Source organism: Salarias fasciatus, chromosome 9, assembly GCF_902148845.1.
Source record: "Salarias fasciatus chromosome 9, fSalaFa1.1, whole genome shotgun sequence".
Classification (NCBI taxonomy): domain Eukaryota; kingdom Metazoa; phylum Chordata; class Actinopteri; order Blenniiformes; family Blenniidae; genus Salarias; species Salarias fasciatus.
This window is the reverse complement of record NC_043753.1, coordinates 5,894,385-5,910,721: the sequence shown is the minus strand read 5'-3', so window position 1 is coordinate 5,910,721 and position 16,337 is coordinate 5,894,385. Positions and strand designations below refer to the sequence as shown.

Sequence of the window (16,337 nt, the reverse complement as noted above, 5' to 3'; positions counted from 1 at the left end):
TTCCAGTTGCAACAGGAGAGAACTCACACTGACTGAGCAGTTGTGACTTCTCTCCTGTTGCAACTGGAATACAAGGGAATCATTAAAGCTCGTGTCCGGAGTTTCCGTTCGTTTCCAATGTATGTATCATTTTTCAACAGAGCTTAAATGTGTCAGTCTGGTCCGATACTACAATATAATATTAGCATAAAGCAATATAGAAATTTATTTATGAGCCCCGCCTTCGCCTCATAGACCCCCGTGTTATCCGAAAAAGCGCCGGTCAGCTTCAATTCAATTCAATTCAATTCAATTTTATTTATATAGCACATTTAAAAAAACAACTTCCGTTGACCAAAGTGCTGCACAGCAATAGAGAAGTAAAAAGAAAAGGATAAAATAACTAAATAAAATAACAGGCTCAGCTAAACATAATAAAAAACACAGATAAGACAAATAAGACAGCCAAGAATATACTCCGGTTTGCTAGTGTTTAAAAGCCTTCGAGAAGAGGTGTGTTTTTAGTCTGGATTTAAACTGTCCCACAGCTTCAGCCAATAGACTTCAAGTTTCCGCCTTGTCGCGCTGTCAATCAAAGTGTGGAGCAGCCAGAGAGCACGGCGGCTCGCCCAGGCAGAGGTGAGTCAGCTCCGCAGCAGCCGGCCCGCTCACCTCGGATATATCCACTGTCTGCTGAACATCCACCGTAAACAGCTAAACATGGAGGATGCTGTAGGACTCAGAGGCTCTCATTTTCACCCGACGGATAATAGCGTGCACAATTAAAGGGACACGAGCTTTAAGGAACTCATAGTTGGTGCATTTATTAATAGAATTTCCACAACATTCTGCTAAAGTGTAAACATATCCACATGTTCCGGAGAAACCAACACACACACACACACACACACACACACACACACACACACACACACACACACACACACACACACACACACACTAGTGCTAGTGTTCCAAACATACTGGATAAGGATGTCAGCTCTTGGTTGGTAGCTGACATCAATACCAAATTGTCCAATTGCGAACAAAGTCCAACCTATCTGTTGGGGCAGGCCCAGCCCAGAAGAACATGGAATAAAGCTCTGTTTCATCAACAATCAGGATCTTTTCGGGGCGAAATACTGCGTATCTTTCCCTGTAAGGTCCAGCGCTGAGCATTACAGTTGGCTATACTTAAAGCGATACTTCAACATTTTGGCAAATTGGCCCGTTTAGCGCAATTCATTAGTCATTTCAAACAGCATACTTACTTTTTTTGTGAGGGCGAGCTGTTGTTTATTCAGAGTTGAGTCGGGGAAGGCTTTCAGGACGGACACAATGGAAGTGGATGGTATTTTGGTTCCCCCTCGTCTAACTCATCAAATACACAGTATAACAACCCCAAAACACTTTGGTGGGCAAATTATAATCCGCACATTCACTACGCTGTGAAGTATTAATGCAAAATTACAAGATTGAGTTGTTTATGCGAAGATTGCTAAGACGGAACTACTTGGCTGGGCGTAGTGATTTCAAAAGAAAAAGTAGTTCCCAGTATTTGCTTCAGTGTCGTAACGCTACAATATTATTTGTTGGTGTTCCACAGCGTAGTGAATGTGCGGATTATAACGTGTCCACCAAAGTGTTTTGGGGTTGTTGGATTGTGTATTTGATGAGTTTGACAAGGGGGAACCAAAATACCATCCACTTCCATTGTGTCCGTCCCGAAAACTTTCCCCGACTCACCTCTGAATAAACAACAGTTCGCCCTTACAAAAAAAGTAAGGATGCTGTTCGAAATGACTAAATAATTGCGCTAAATGGGTCAATTTGCCAAAATGTTGAAGTATCGCTTTAAAGCAGTACTATGCAAGATTTGCTGTAGCGCTCCCCCTACTGGTCTCCTGTGAAAGCTCACTGTCGTAAACGTCCTCTGCATCAATGGATGGATGGATGGATAATACACATTGTTGGTTTACTGTGGTTTAGCATTGAGTTTATTTTGTTTTGTGTGTGTTGGGAGAGGGGGGCTCGTATTTAATCAATAAGTAATCTGTACACGCATATGCATTCAGTAAAGTCATTTAGTCTTTAAAGGTACAAGACAGATAGTTTTTCATTCATTATTTATGTGCATCTCAACCATGTGGCACAAAGAAGCAAAAATAAGTTTAATTCTCCTCAGACAGTCTGGGATGTGGCAGAGCGGCCAGAAAATAAAAAAAGTATTCAATCATGTTAATTTAGCAGTGTACTTCAGCAGAGGTGTTTATTTGATTGGTCGAGATTATACCCAGCTGGGTTAAACCTACTTTGTCTCCTCCCTTTTGCGACACCTGCGCCGGTGGGCGGGACGGAGGTGTGACTGCGCTGCTCTGCGCTCCATCACCAAAATACAGACAGATACGACAGATATTCATCCATTTTGCACTAAAGTGGAAGAAGAAAGTTGTTGTGTAACCTCCGGTAGCCCCTGAAACAATGAGCTGTACTGCGCATGCGCTTGGCAGCCATAAACAAAGCTTCCAGTTCAGGTCAGCAAAACCACAACATGTATCTTGTAATATTTTCGAATGAAATCCAGAGGCGTTTGGCAGCGTGAGGATGTTTGTTCCCGAGAGCAGGTATCAGACACATGCGTTAGCATCAGCAGTCAAACACACACAAATACAATGCAGCTTCTGTAGCTCCAGCTTACCTAGACATAGATATCTAGACACGCGTGCACTTCTTACCGAACATATATCTGCATATATGACATATCTTGTGACCCCGGGCTGTCGTGGAGGAGAGGCTGAGCGGACCACGATGAAATATTGGTGAAACTAATGAGTTTTAGGACGATTACAGCCGTTTTAGGAGCAGCATTACCGATGCCTCGTCTGCTAACAGTATACGGATGTCCGCTGCTCGAGTTTGGATCTAAATTTCTCCCGAAACACTGTTTGGATCAGAAAAGCCTTCTGGGTGAGAATATTGTTTTACTTCATTCGATAAACAACATGAAAGACTTTAAGAAAGACTGTTCTTCACTGTGGTTCCAGCTTTTTCTCATTGTGACATCCAGTTATGTTGTGTCGTTTGTCCTTCTGGGCCACTGTCTATTCTTGTATTTACTATATTCTTCAATTTTGAACATCAATGTGAAATTCTATTAAAATAAAAAAATGTAAGTAAAATGTTTATTTACATAAAGTTTTTTACAAATAAAGTCACACACAACCACAGTCCTCAAAAAGACAATATTCACGCTCAAAGTTTTGGATTATTTTCATGTTTCCTTAACACACCACTAGAGGGAGCTCACACACTAAGAAAAGCATTAGAAAACACACCTTGCTGACAACAAAGCTGAATAGATGAATGAAGTCAGGAGCAGTTTTTAAGTAAATCAAAGTTTATTTTCCAGCACATTTAAAAGCAAATCAAAATAAAAGCTTGTTTCAATGACAGCCCCTCTTTCATTTTGTCGTTTAGAAAAAAAACACTCACACGTACACTCTCTCTCACACTCACACACACACAAACACACACACAGAGAGTAAACTGAGCCAAGCTCTGCTGGAGTGTAGCTGATCAGTGGCGCCCTCCGATGGCAGAATGAATAAATTAGCAGGGTCCTGTGCGTCTGTCAGCAGTATTTACATCAGTGCTCTTGAACAGGAAGTGAGACGTGAAGACACAGAGGGACGCGTCCAGCACAGGACGGACGGAGAGACACAGAGGGAGGACAGACAGACGAAGAGAGTGAAGAGACGGGAAACATCTGCAGGACGCCGCCGAACAGACCGACACGAGAAGCTTCAAATCAGCAAAACTAGAAAAGTACAAATGAGATCGATTTCCACTTCCTGTCTGACTCTTCAAAACAAAACACAAAACTGAGAGTGTATGTGTGTGTGTAGGTGTGGTACAGTTCGTAAGCTCCAGCCTGTGCTGTGCTTGGCACTGGTTCGACTCCCTCAGCAGAGAGACCACCGTGAGCTGCTCCTCTTCCTCCTCCTCCTCCTCCTCTGACATGTGGGCGGAGCTTTTCCACTGTGATGTCATCAGACTCCGTCACTCGTCGGAGCCGGCCGAGCGTTTCTGACTCCTTTTGCGAGGAGATCTTCTGGGAGAAGCTTTGTCTGGAGGAGGGGGAAGACGAGGAAGAGAGAAGTCAGAATCTTCTACATTTATTTTTCAAGTTGAAAACAAAAGACCACGGCTCCTCTACACATGTTACACTCCCACTCAGAAGTGCACTACCCTCAGTAACTGAACCCACTTATCTGCTCTTCCCACTGCTATTACACCACAGACCCACTGATCTGTCTTATAATCTTCTGCTGTGGCACAAACACATCAAAACTCCAGACAACGTTCATCACAGCCAAAACTTCACTTTACCATCGCAGGAAGAAAATATTCACACCGAAACTCGGGAATCAGTTTTATGGGAGCATTATATAAAAACAGCTGCTGTTAGATTTCTATTGTTAAAAGGAAATCTTTAGATTTACACACGCGCACGCACGCACACACAGGAAGTGAAGCAGACCTCACCTCTGCGACTCTGCACTGAAGAAGCAGGAAAAGACGACAGCAAAGGAAACAGAAGCAGAGAAGAGAGAACGAATAAAGAGGGTGAGAGGTCGTCATGCACAGCAGAGGCCAAAGGTCAAACGGGGAGTGGCACATTGGAGGGACTGCTGTTTGATCTCTGATGTCACTGACACATTAGTAACTGATTACAGTTACTGAGGTCTCAGAGGAGTTGCAGAGCCGCTGTCTAGCTTACAGTCAACTGTTAGCAATAGCCTTAGCAAGAAGCTCAGAGCTGGACATCAATGTGACCACTGTTAGGGAGTGTGTGTGTGTGTGTGTGTGTGTGTGTGTGTGTGTGTGTGTGTGTGTGTGTGTGTGTGTGTGTGTGTGTGTGTGTGTGTGTGAGTGTGAGGAGATGCAAGAGGTGTGTAAGGAGGTGGGAGGAGAGGAGGTGGCGTCTGAGGAGTACGTACTGATCTGGTTCAGCGTCTCCTGAGGGATCCAGCTCAGATCCACGTCGTTGTGGCTCGACGTTCCCATTTCTACTTTTGGAGCCGGACGCCGTCTCTGAACACACACAGCATGACGTGGCATCATGTAGCACCATGTGGCACCATGTGGCATTTCATCTGAGCAACATGATCAGTCAACACATTCTGAGTGAATCTCTGTAACCTTTCTGGACTCCAGCAGCTGGTGAAGGCCGACGACGACGAGCAGCCCGAGGCCGGAGAGGAAGACGTACATGAAGATCCTGAGAGGAGGAGGAGGGGAACAACATGAAGGACGGAGGCAGAACAGCTCAGAGGATAAGTGTAAATGAGGGGAAGCGTACGTCTCTCCATCCAGTCCATCTTCTTTTTCAGTGATGGTGACAGTCTGGTTGAAGACGGCGTCCTGAAAGACGTTTCCCTGCACCAAAACAACCGAGACGTTACGGCACAGTCAGCACAGTAATAACCAGGAACTGAGAGCAATGAGCATTAGCTGAAACATTAACATAAGGGATGCATGACTATACACTAGATGCAAAAAAATGACGACTAACAAAGCAGCTGGTGTTCATTAGTGGGCTTCATCAATTGCTCCACAAAGTAACTAGTTACTAGTAGTGTGTCAGGGTTACATTGGCGTCTTTGTAGTTGAGGTTGATGACGAGGCCGAAGGGCCGTCCTCCCATCGGCTCTGCGGGGATGAAGGAGTACTCGAAGGTGGCCTGTCGGCTGGGAGGAACCACGGTGCCCAGCTGCAGCGCCGTGAAGTTCTGGATGTAGAACTGATAATCCTGTGGACAGAGGGGGCAGGTGAGGGCGGAGGAGCACAGGCGAAGTGGGGAGAGTCTCCAGGGGGAGTTGTCTCACCTGAGGGTAACGGAAGGAGGCGTCCAGAGAGTCGACCACAAAGTTCTCTGAACCTTTGTTGGTGAAACCCAGCAGAAACTTCACGATGTTGTTGGCAGGAAAGTCTGCAGAAGAACAAGAGAATAGGAATGGAGGAAGGAGGAGGAGAGAGAGGAGCAAGAAGGGGAGCATTAAGAATCACCTTCTCCTTTGACGAAGAGGATGGTGGTGTCTGCGTTGGGCGAGGCCTTCATCTCCCCCACCAGCGCCTCCTCTTCTTCGTCTTCTTTCTCCTCTGTCTGCAGGGACACGTGATGAAGCCACAGCTCCTGGACACCCCCCGCCCCCTCCTCCTCTTCCACATCATATTCTCACTCACCAGCTCCACGTTCTCGTCATCTTCCACCTCAGCCTCGTCGTCTTCGTCCTCCGCCGTCACGTCCTCCACCACGTCTTCGTCCACAGCCTCCGCCTCCTCATCCTCAGTCAGATCCTGAGCCATGACCTCCGGCCCTGAGGGAACAGAGAGCGACTGGGTGACGGGAGACGTCTTGCTCCTCCTTCTCTTCCAGAATGGTTTCATCACATCAACAATGCAACGCACGGAAGATTTTGGACCCACGCCCTATCCCGATCATTTACAGAGATAGATAAGCTCTTAAATACCTTTCTTGTGTCCATTTGTCCAGCCGCGGGCTCCCAGCTGTCAGCATCGTAGTTAGCTTAGCTCAACTACGGCAGGTGAAGAGGAGGCAGAGGCAGAGCCAGACTGAGAAAGTGGACAAAATCCTCCTTCCAGTGGTCCAGGGGACGGCGTATTAGCACGTGAAGTAAATCCGAATGGTTATAAAGCATTTTAAAAGATGTGTTTTCTTTTCAATCCGTTAAAACAATGTTTTGATCCACACAGACCTGCGCATGTGCAGTGCTCCGCGGAAGGATATACCGGAGCACAGCAGTAGAAGCATAGACTCAGCCGCTGTGCGCCTGGTATATCCTTCCGCAGAGCACTATGCTTGTGCAGGTCTGTGTATCAAAACGCTATTTTAAGGGATTGAAAAGAAAACACGTCTTTTAAAATTTTTTATAACCATTCGGATTTACTTTGAGTGCTAATACACCATCCCCTGGACCACTGGAAGGAGTATTTTGTCCACTTTCTCAGTCTGACTCTGTCTCCTCTTCACCTCCTCTTCACCTCCTCCTCCAACCAGTAGTTGAGCTAAGCTAACTACGATGCTAACAGCTGTTAGCCAGGCACTGGAGGAACGGACACAAAAAAGGTATTTATGAGCTTATCTCACTTTGTAAATGATAGGGATAGGGCGTGGGTCCAAAATCTTCGGAGTATTCGTTTAAATTGGATTTTAAGTTCTTATATTGGTACTTGGTCAGCAAGGACCAAACATTTCTTGACCTCATCCTTTATAAATGTGAAATTGAAGAATGCTTAGTTTATAATTCAACTAATTGCGTACCCATTTAATCTCTTAATGTCGAGATATACCATGAAATGAAATCAAAGTCAAGATACATAAAACCTAATCAAACTTTCAGATCAATGAACAACTTCCTCCTGACACACTTTAATTACAAACACACCCTGCTCAGGTTTATCAATAAACATCACAATTTATCGAGTTGACTACCTTGACCATATATTTCATTTACTTCCTTGTTGTAAGTTGTGTCTGAATGATTGCGTATAATCAACCTGTACTGCAACGCTTCCACTTCCTTCTGTTCATCTGAAATCCTTCTGTCAAATAAGAGTTTAGGAGGATAAATCGCTGCTATTTACACAACTGACATCTTGGAGTTTTTAAAGATTAAAATGACAAATACAAAGACACACGATTTTCTTAAAACTTGATCTTTATACCCCCAAAAACCATCTGAAGTCCTCAGAGCTGTCAGTCTGTTCGTATGAAGCTAACAGTAAAATCCTCCACAACTCATAAACTGTGAGATTAAACTATCGGAAAACCTTCTGCGGCATACAGCTGGCTTGAAACATGCGTATATGCTTTATGTTAACATCTTATAAGTTGAGTTAAGAGTTCTGATCTTACTTATGAACAGTGACGGCTTGGTCTGTGTCGGCTAACAGAGCTAGCATGAATGCTAACAGGAAGGACACGTCAGTCTAAGCAGGCGGATTAAGTGTTTTTATTACAGTTAGCTTCCTTTAAACGACAGGTCACATTCAACTAGGAGTTTGTGCGTAAGATGAGTTTCCATTGGGGCTGATTTAAGTTTATTTTTATTTTCAAGGATTAGGTAGCTTCCAAATCAGGATTCAGTTCGCACATGTCCACAAAGTGTCGGCCTAGTTAGCTCCGATGCTAATGCTAGCATTCTGGAGCTCTCTGAGCTCTCAGAGACGGTTTTTCCTCCTTCTCCGCCGGGAGCAGACGAATCGCACACTCACCTTTCACGAGGAGGGTCGCCGGGAAGGCTAACAGGGCGAGCAGCAGCAGCTTGGGCAGAAATTTCATCATTTTGGGGGTTGAAATCAGTGCGTTTTCATTCAGACAGCACACAGCCTCACGCCGCCCGTCGTGCGCATGCGCAGACGGAGCCGCTAGATGCTATGGTATAATCAGTCGCTGTGCAAATGGAAGCCCTCGGAAAGTGTCGAGGGGTGATAATAGCATGTGTACAGACAGGACCGTTACACCCATTTTATGTTCCGCGCTCCTTTCTGTCGGGATCATTTTCTGTCTTCCTGATTTTCACAAACCGCTCGGTCACATCTCTCCTGTCCACTCTTGCTCTCATCCATTCTGTCATTTTCCTTTAAAAACATAATAATAAAAAATTAAATAAAATCACATTCATTTTTACCTTGTGGTGTTGGATGTCCAATTTTCCTTCCAAAAATAAATCATTTATTTTTGAGAGACAATTTATTGGCTTTCTTCACACAATGAATATCCCTATAATACAATGAAAGGTTTGGAATGCTTGTTATTCAATTTCTCTCTTTTCGAAGACTTCAGATGTGAACCTGTATGTTAACAGGGGGAAATTATTCTTATTCACACATGCCGATGCAACAATATTTCACCAGCAAGAGCTGAAAAAAGTAAAGTATGTAGATGTACTGAATTTTAAAAATGATATTAGAAGAGAAGATGTTACCATTTAAAAAAAAGTGTCTCTCAACCATTGGTTAAATACAGATTTGATCATCTTTGGAAGAACCCTGTCGACTGAAGCAGAAGGTGTTTCTAAGGTTATCTACCCTTGCCACTCAATGTTTATTTAATCAAAGAATGATAAGAAGACCAATTTCTTTATCTTCTAGTTTTTCTGTAAAAATAAAAGCTATTATGTTTAGGGATCACAATTAGTTGAAATATATGGCAAGGACTGCGTTAAAGTTGTAGATTCTGAAGTCACGATTGGTATATTCATTTGGTTAAAGTCCTGTACCAAAAACTCCATGTGGTGTATACTGCATTTGTGATGCCCCCTAGAGTCTGGTTTTTGTACAGTCCTCGAGAAGAGTTCGTATTTTGCAATGAATTAAAAAAACAAACACAAAGGTGGTGGTGAGACTGCTCCAGCATTGAACGAGGCGTCTACATTTGTTATGGTTTACCGCCGCCACCTGGTGGACTACAACGATAACTTCTTCCTTCCGGTCTTCTTTTGTTGAAGGTTTGCGACCGAAGCCTGCTGAACAAGAGTGCAGTTCATCTGAAAACGATTTCTTTTTCTTCCTTTCTTCTTCTGTTGAAGAGCTAAACACAACAGCAAAAAGAAACTCCATAGATCTATAATAAAAGCGGAATGGAAAGGCAATGGAAATGGGAAACGTCCATTGGCCGGAAGAGGGAGCTTTGTTTGTTTCCGGGGGACAATACATTCCGACGGAACCAAAGCGTAAACAAGCGATGGACGTCAGGGCACATCAGGTACTTTTTTTTTTTTGACAAAATAGTAATATGACAATTTCAGCATGGTGACCACTAACATTGCTGATTTCTGCAAACACATAACATTATTCACAATCATCAAGCAGCAGCGTTTATAAATAGTGTAACAAAAATGGTCCATCAGAAAATATTATCCCCTGGAAACAAACATCATTATTATTATCATTGTTATTATTATTATTATTATTATTATTATTATTATTATTATTATTATTATTATTATTATTACTACTACTACAACATCACATTAATGTCAAATAACAAAGGACAAATAAAATAAAAGCATGCTATTAAATTAAATTAAAGATATGAGAGTGAGGGCACAGTCTCAGTCTTGACAGCTTTTTTGTTATCAACAGCTATTGATATAAATAGATGTAAAAAGAGAGATTTTTCTTTGGTGAATTTACATTTGTGGATATAAAACATCACAAGACAGGAGATTAACTTGATGGTATTCTTTTTCCAACTGAAGTGGCACACTGTACAAAAGCCAAAAAGTACAATTTGTAGCATAAACTCAAAGTTACAGAAGATATTATCCAAAATACATCTAAAGATATCTTCCCACAGTTTACAGGTATATGTACATTTCTAGAGCAGGTAGATAATAATACTAATAAGGGAATCACAGAAGGCAAATCTCGACCATAATTAAATTCAACAAAGAAACAATGTACATGGTAACATCAACAAACAATTTAGAATGAACCTTCTTTTAATATCTTTATTATAAATAATTTTTAAGGCAGAAGTCAAATTTGACCCAAACACAAGTTATTGACAGGATAGTTCCAGTAGGATGTTCCAGGTGAAGTACAAACCACATCATGTTGGAGAAGAGCACAGATCCTGCAGTTGTCCTTCCAGCCAGATGGGTCAAAGCACATTTCACAAACTGATTCAGAAAACTCAGTGAAAGGAGTTTTAAGCACAGAAGCAGATTCAACTCTGATATTTGCTTTTTACCACCACAACTTGCTGGACAAGAGTGTTTTAGGTAATTAATGTTGCCACAAGATAATTACTATTTCACAGAGTACTGGTATCCATTGTCTTGAGTGTGGTCGGACATCTAGATTAATCAGTTTGTTCAATAACGTAAGTTAGAAAATAACGGGATTAAAGGACTATATTGAGTTTAGAGAGCCGTGGGGCTGTCGACTCATGAAGCTCAACCCCACATGGAATAATATTTACCTGCTGCCACTGGATTTAGATTTTTTTTTTTTTTGGGGGGGGGGGGATGTTTCATAAAGCTACATTCTGTTGGTCTCAGTGGACACTTTACAAAACAACAAAAGTAATTTGAGAGCATGTCAATGTTCACAGAAAATGCAACATCGAGCGGTTTATTAAGTTTTTATTTGTCCCACGTGTAACACACTGCAACTCTCATAATGCAAAACAACGAAAGTGAGACCGAGTGATATATAATTCAAATTAAATGTCAATAAAAGTTGTTTAACCTGTGAGGACAAACAGGTGCATCTCAAAAGATGACGATCACAAAAAAGTTAATGTTCGTACATACAAAACAACAAAACATACAAAACAGCACGTATCAAACATTTTATTCATGATGACTTAACAAAAATTGTACTTTCATTGATTTTATAAGATCAAATTATAAAGAAGGAAACGCAAAAGGCTTGAGTTGTTCTTTAATTATTGAACATTTTTTCAAAGTGTAACAGTTTCAAATAAAACGAAACGTATTCTAATTTTCTGAGATGCACCTGTTCGGACTTAATAAGAAAAAAATAAAAACAACTTTACAATAGTGACATTAGAAGCTAAAACATAAACTAAATTTAAATAAAAACAATAACAAGCTTATAAAATCAGCACAGTAAACACATGAGTACTCAGTAAATGATTTTCTACTGCATCTATTTGTGAAAGCAAATGTAAAAAAAAAAAGAGTGAGTGGCAGGATTCCTCAATCAATGACTTTATGACAGGACTAAATGAAATTTACCAGCCTGAACTGAGTTCCCCATCTAACGCACTCCAAGAAAACACTTTGACCCCGCTATCAAAGTGACCTGCAGCCTACAGAAACCCAGAAACCCAATGTTGAGACACATCTAAGTACAAATAATAGTGTCTGACTCCACCCAACAATGACCAAAGACTGATGCCTCCTGGAGACGCCTGACAAACACTGACAATGTTCTGCAACATCCGACACACTCAAGGACATATGCTGATGTCTGAGGACACCCAACAACCTGAGGACACCCAGCAATGACGAATGACTAAAATCAACATTTCTTCAGTACATCTGACAAACCCCAACAACACTCAGCAACATCGGAAGACACCTGAGGACACCCAGATGTCCAACAATGTCTGAGGACATCAAGCAATGGCTGATGACCAAAACCAACAGGGGACGACTCCTGACAACTTCTGACAAACCCTAGCAATGTCTAGGGACATTTGAAGACACCCAAGAATGCCTGAGGATATCTGACTACTCCCAAAAACCTGAAGACCAAGCACGATGCCTCCTGAGCACACCTGACAAACCCTGACAATGTCCGGAAGCATCTGAGGATACCCAAGGATGCCTGACAATAGTTGAGGACACCCAACAATGACCATGAAGCCCAACAAAGTCCAACAACACCCGGTGATGTCCAATGATGTCTGAGTACACTCAGCAATGACCGATGACGATGAGTGATACCAGGTAACATCTGAAGAAAACTGGCAACATCCACAGACATCCAAGGACACTTGATGATGTCGGAGGACACCGAACAATGACCGTTGACCAACGACACCAGATGACTTCTGAAGACACCTGACCATCCCTGGTAATGCCCAGCAAAATCCAAAGACACCCAAGGATGCCTGACAATTCTTAAGGACATTCAATGTCCATGATGATGAGCAAAGTCCAACTTCACCCAATGTCCAACAACGTCCGAGGACATCCAACAATGACCATTGACCCAAGAGTGACGCCAGATGACATATGAAGACACCTGACAAACCCTGACAGCATCTGGCAACATCTGACAACACCCAAGCACACCTTATGACGTCCAACTGCACTTAACAATGCCCAGTGATGCCTGACAAAGTCCAACAACATCTAAACTCCAATGATGCCAGAGGACAACCCACCATGAACAATGTCAGACCATGCCTGAGAATGTGTATGATGCCTCAGGACATTCGGCAATGATCAACGTCCAACAATGCCAGGTTACACTTAAATTCTGCCGACACCCAAGGCTGCCTGATGATATCTGACGAAGTCTGATAATGTCTAATGATATCCAACAATGACCAGTGATACTTGAGGATACCTGACAAACCCTAACATCCGAGAAAACTTGACAATGTCCAGTGATGTCTGACAGTGCAAAATGACAACGGTCAATGAATGATGATGCCTCACCACACCCGTGACCCTAAGGATAACCAACAACACACTGACACCAGGTGATGCTCAATGATGCCTGACAACACCAAGGAACAAAAGACATTGTCCGACGAAGCTCTCTGATGCTCGATGATGTCTGAGGACACCTGACAAACACCAACAATACCAAGAAACTCCAAAAGATACCAAAAGGTACCTGACAATGCCTGAGCATACAGGAGGTGATCCCAAACAATCCCTAATGAAGTCCAACGACATCTGGTGATGTTCAACAACACCTGGCAATGCCGAACAATGCCGAAACCAGTTAATCTGGACTCTCTGAGCTTTAGTTCCTATGAAGAAACGCTGTTAAAAGTGCGGGGCAGGGCTCCACGGGGGGACACCAGAGAGCTTCAGGGGACAGTGCAGTTAAGGCCAGATACAGGGGGATCAGGAGGACATTTTTTCCCAGCATGCTCTTTTTTTCAAATATCTCGAGGGAATCCTGATGAAAGCATTAAATTAGTGATCGCCTGTATTTCCCAGAATGCACTGCAGCGTCACCTGAGGAGGAGGAGCCTGTAAATGTGCTGTACAAGATTTAGTTTGGGTCCGTGTTGCATCCAGTCTGTCCCGTGTGCTTCAGACATGAACTGTACAGACATTCAGCAGTGTAGCTTTATTTCTATTTCCACTTGGATTCTATTTATGATGTTTCATAAAGTGGGGATCATTTTAGCACTGTGGCCAATCATGTTCTATAAACTCACTTCTCCCTCTCCTTTCTACACCACCTCTCTCACCTGTACTTCCTAAGGCTAGTTGTTAGCTTACTAGCATTAGGATATTGTTTTTCCAGCAGTGGTTTTCAAAATGGGGGGTAGGGCTCTAACAGGGGCTGCCGGAGAGCTGCAGTAAAAATCTGGGAGGGTCAGGTAGATGCCTTATTCCAGCATGATTTTCCTAATGTTTTGAGAAGGAACTGTGATAAACAAAATTAAGTAGACAGCAAAACGATAAATTATTTAAATAAGAAACACAAAGAAACAATTTATTTTCAGTGTGATGAAAATTAAGCTTTCGCATGAAACCATGTGTAACAACAGTCAGACTATATAAAGAGACGTACTAGATAGTTTAAAATAACCACATCTAAGTAGCAAGAGGAGGATTTTTATTGCATATTGATCCCAAAAGGTGTGAACAATAATATCTTGTAATGTGTAAACAAAACAAAACAAAAAAAATCAGGAAGTTGAGGGTTTCATTTGAAAACTTAGGTTTGGATTATTTTAAGTATTTAAATTAAAATGGGACACTGCAGATTTAGGCAGAGATGTGGTGTTTTGCAACTGAGTGATGATTTTTCTCCTTTCTGCTGAATTAAACACTTCGAAATTTCTGTGATAATTTTTGAAACAGTTTGACCTCGTGCTTGTAGAATAGATTGGGTTTCTTTCTCTACCATGACTACCTTGTCCTTAGTATTGTTGTAACCCAACAAGACTCAAATACAGTTTAGTGTTTTGTCAGACAACATGCTAACACACTTTGTAACCAGTGGAGAGAGTAGCCCATTCAGTGACGGTTAGCTTTAGCATTAGCCACAGCTCATTTCACAGATGTGCAGTACGCTGGTGAATCTGGAATATCCTAAACCCACAGTTATCTAACATGCTAACAAGGTTGATAAATGGAAGTGCACTGACTAGCCAATAAGAAATAGTTAATAAACGAATTGATGCTAGACAAGCTAGTTTGTTAACTTTACCATATCAATCTTGTTAAATTACCCCCCCCCCCACCACCACCACCATCACCACCACCACACACACACGCATACACACTCCCACCCCACCTCATATCTTAAAAACAGCATTTCAAACCTATGAGACTCAAATCCACTAGCATTTTGTTAGCAGACATGCTAACACGCATGGTAACTGAGTAAGCAGCTCATTGATAATTAGCTTTCGTACTCACTGAAACTCGTGATTGAAAACTGCCGATCGTTGTCCTCGGGAACATCCACAAGCTACAAGACTCATTTAAAGCTTTGATTTTGTGAGGAAACATGCTGACAATACTTGTAAATGAATTACAACCACTTCGGCCCCATTTACACGACAATGTTTTCAAGAGAAAACAGTAAACTCTAGTGGCATTTTCGGAGTCTGTTTATATGACGAGTGCTGATAGGCAAAGAAAGTGCAACTTTTCAAAAACAGTCTGACTTAGTCACCATGAAAATAGAGGGAAATTTTCTCTTGAAATGTCGTGTGAATGGGACCTAAGTCTAGTTTGACTACCGAGTACAAGATAGCAAACATGCACCAACTTTTTGTCAGCTGCTTAACCTACTTTTCCCTCACCAACACTATTAGCTTATTTGCTATCTATGCTGCAAAAATTACCAGTGTCTCAAAGTCCTCCATTAGTAGTGATTTTCTATATCCTACAAGCTAACTGAAAGCTGGTACAGGCTGGTTAGCATCCAGTTAGCATGCTTGTAGCTTATTTGCTGACATAACACTAGTTAAAAATGTCCAAATAGTGAGATCCCCATCTCCTTAACTTTGTCATTTTTTCAGTGTTACTGTATTGTTTTTTTGTTTTATATCCATAAACCAATGTTACACGTGCCACACGTTAATAGCATATGGATACAGAGCTTCATTTCTCAGCTTTCTCATCATTTTTATTTTTCTGTGTTTTTTCCAGTTTTTTGCAGTCATGAACAGTCTTGTTAAGAACAGAAGAGGAGCTTAAGTTTCCTGCCTTTAAAGTCTAAGTCTGTATGTGGATTCTACTAAAATAAAAACCAAGACGAATGTAAATAAACTCCAAAATACAGAGAACGTCACCTCGTCCTGGCTGTTTTAACACTGAGGGGAGATTCAACCTGTACATTCAGCCCTTCCTGACCTCCTCCTCCTCCTATTCCTGAATTCAGTTGCAACACTCCACGTAGTTTGCGGGCAGCATGCCGGACTTCCCGGTCCTCTGCACGGTGCCGTACATCCAGCCCTCGTCGATGGGCTGAGCGTTAATGATGACGTCCCCGTCCCTGAACGAGACCTCGTCGTGGTCCTGAGCCGCATAGTCGTACAGCGCCCGGTAAACACGCTGAAAACACAAAGACGTGAAGTGTCAAGATCTGTGAGT

General features: G+C 42.3%; 2 protein-coding genes across 3 annotated transcripts in view; both read right to left on the bottom strand.

The window, feature by feature from the left end:
- Window positions 1-3,355: 3,355 nt before the first annotated feature.
- ssr1 (signal sequence receptor, alpha) lies at window positions 3,356-8,433 on the bottom strand. Of its 2 annotated transcripts, XM_030099067.1 has the most exons (10): window positions 8,278-8,433; window positions 6,226-6,359; window positions 6,049-6,145; window positions 5,868-5,971; window positions 5,633-5,791; window positions 5,342-5,418; window positions 5,182-5,260; window positions 4,980-5,073; window positions 4,525-4,539; window positions 3,356-4,106 (listed from the first exon to the last, which is right to left on the bottom strand). In XM_030099067.1, exons 1-10 carry the CDS (start codon window positions 8,345-8,347, stop codon window positions 4,039-4,041), a joined length of 897 nt encoding a protein of 298 aa, XP_029954927.1. In that variant the 5' UTR covers window positions 8,348-8,433; the 3' UTR covers window positions 3,356-4,038. The 2 variants fall into 2 exon arrangements, with proteins under 2 accessions (XP_029954927.1, XP_029954928.1); XM_030099068.1 differs by lacking the exon at window positions 4,525-4,539.
- Window positions 8,434-15,890: 7,457 nt separating this feature from the next.
- The window catches only part of LOC115393911 (LIM zinc-binding domain-containing Nebulette-like), a 49,105-nt gene continuing 48,658 nt past the window's right edge, over window positions 15,891-16,337 (bottom strand). Inside the window, exon 7 of the mRNA XM_030099017.1 lies at window positions 15,891-16,298. Within this exon, the coding sequence (XP_029954877.1) occupies window positions 16,122-16,298 (177 nt within the window). The 3' untranslated portion in view covers window positions 15,891-16,121. The remainder of the gene's footprint in view (window positions 16,299-16,337) is intronic.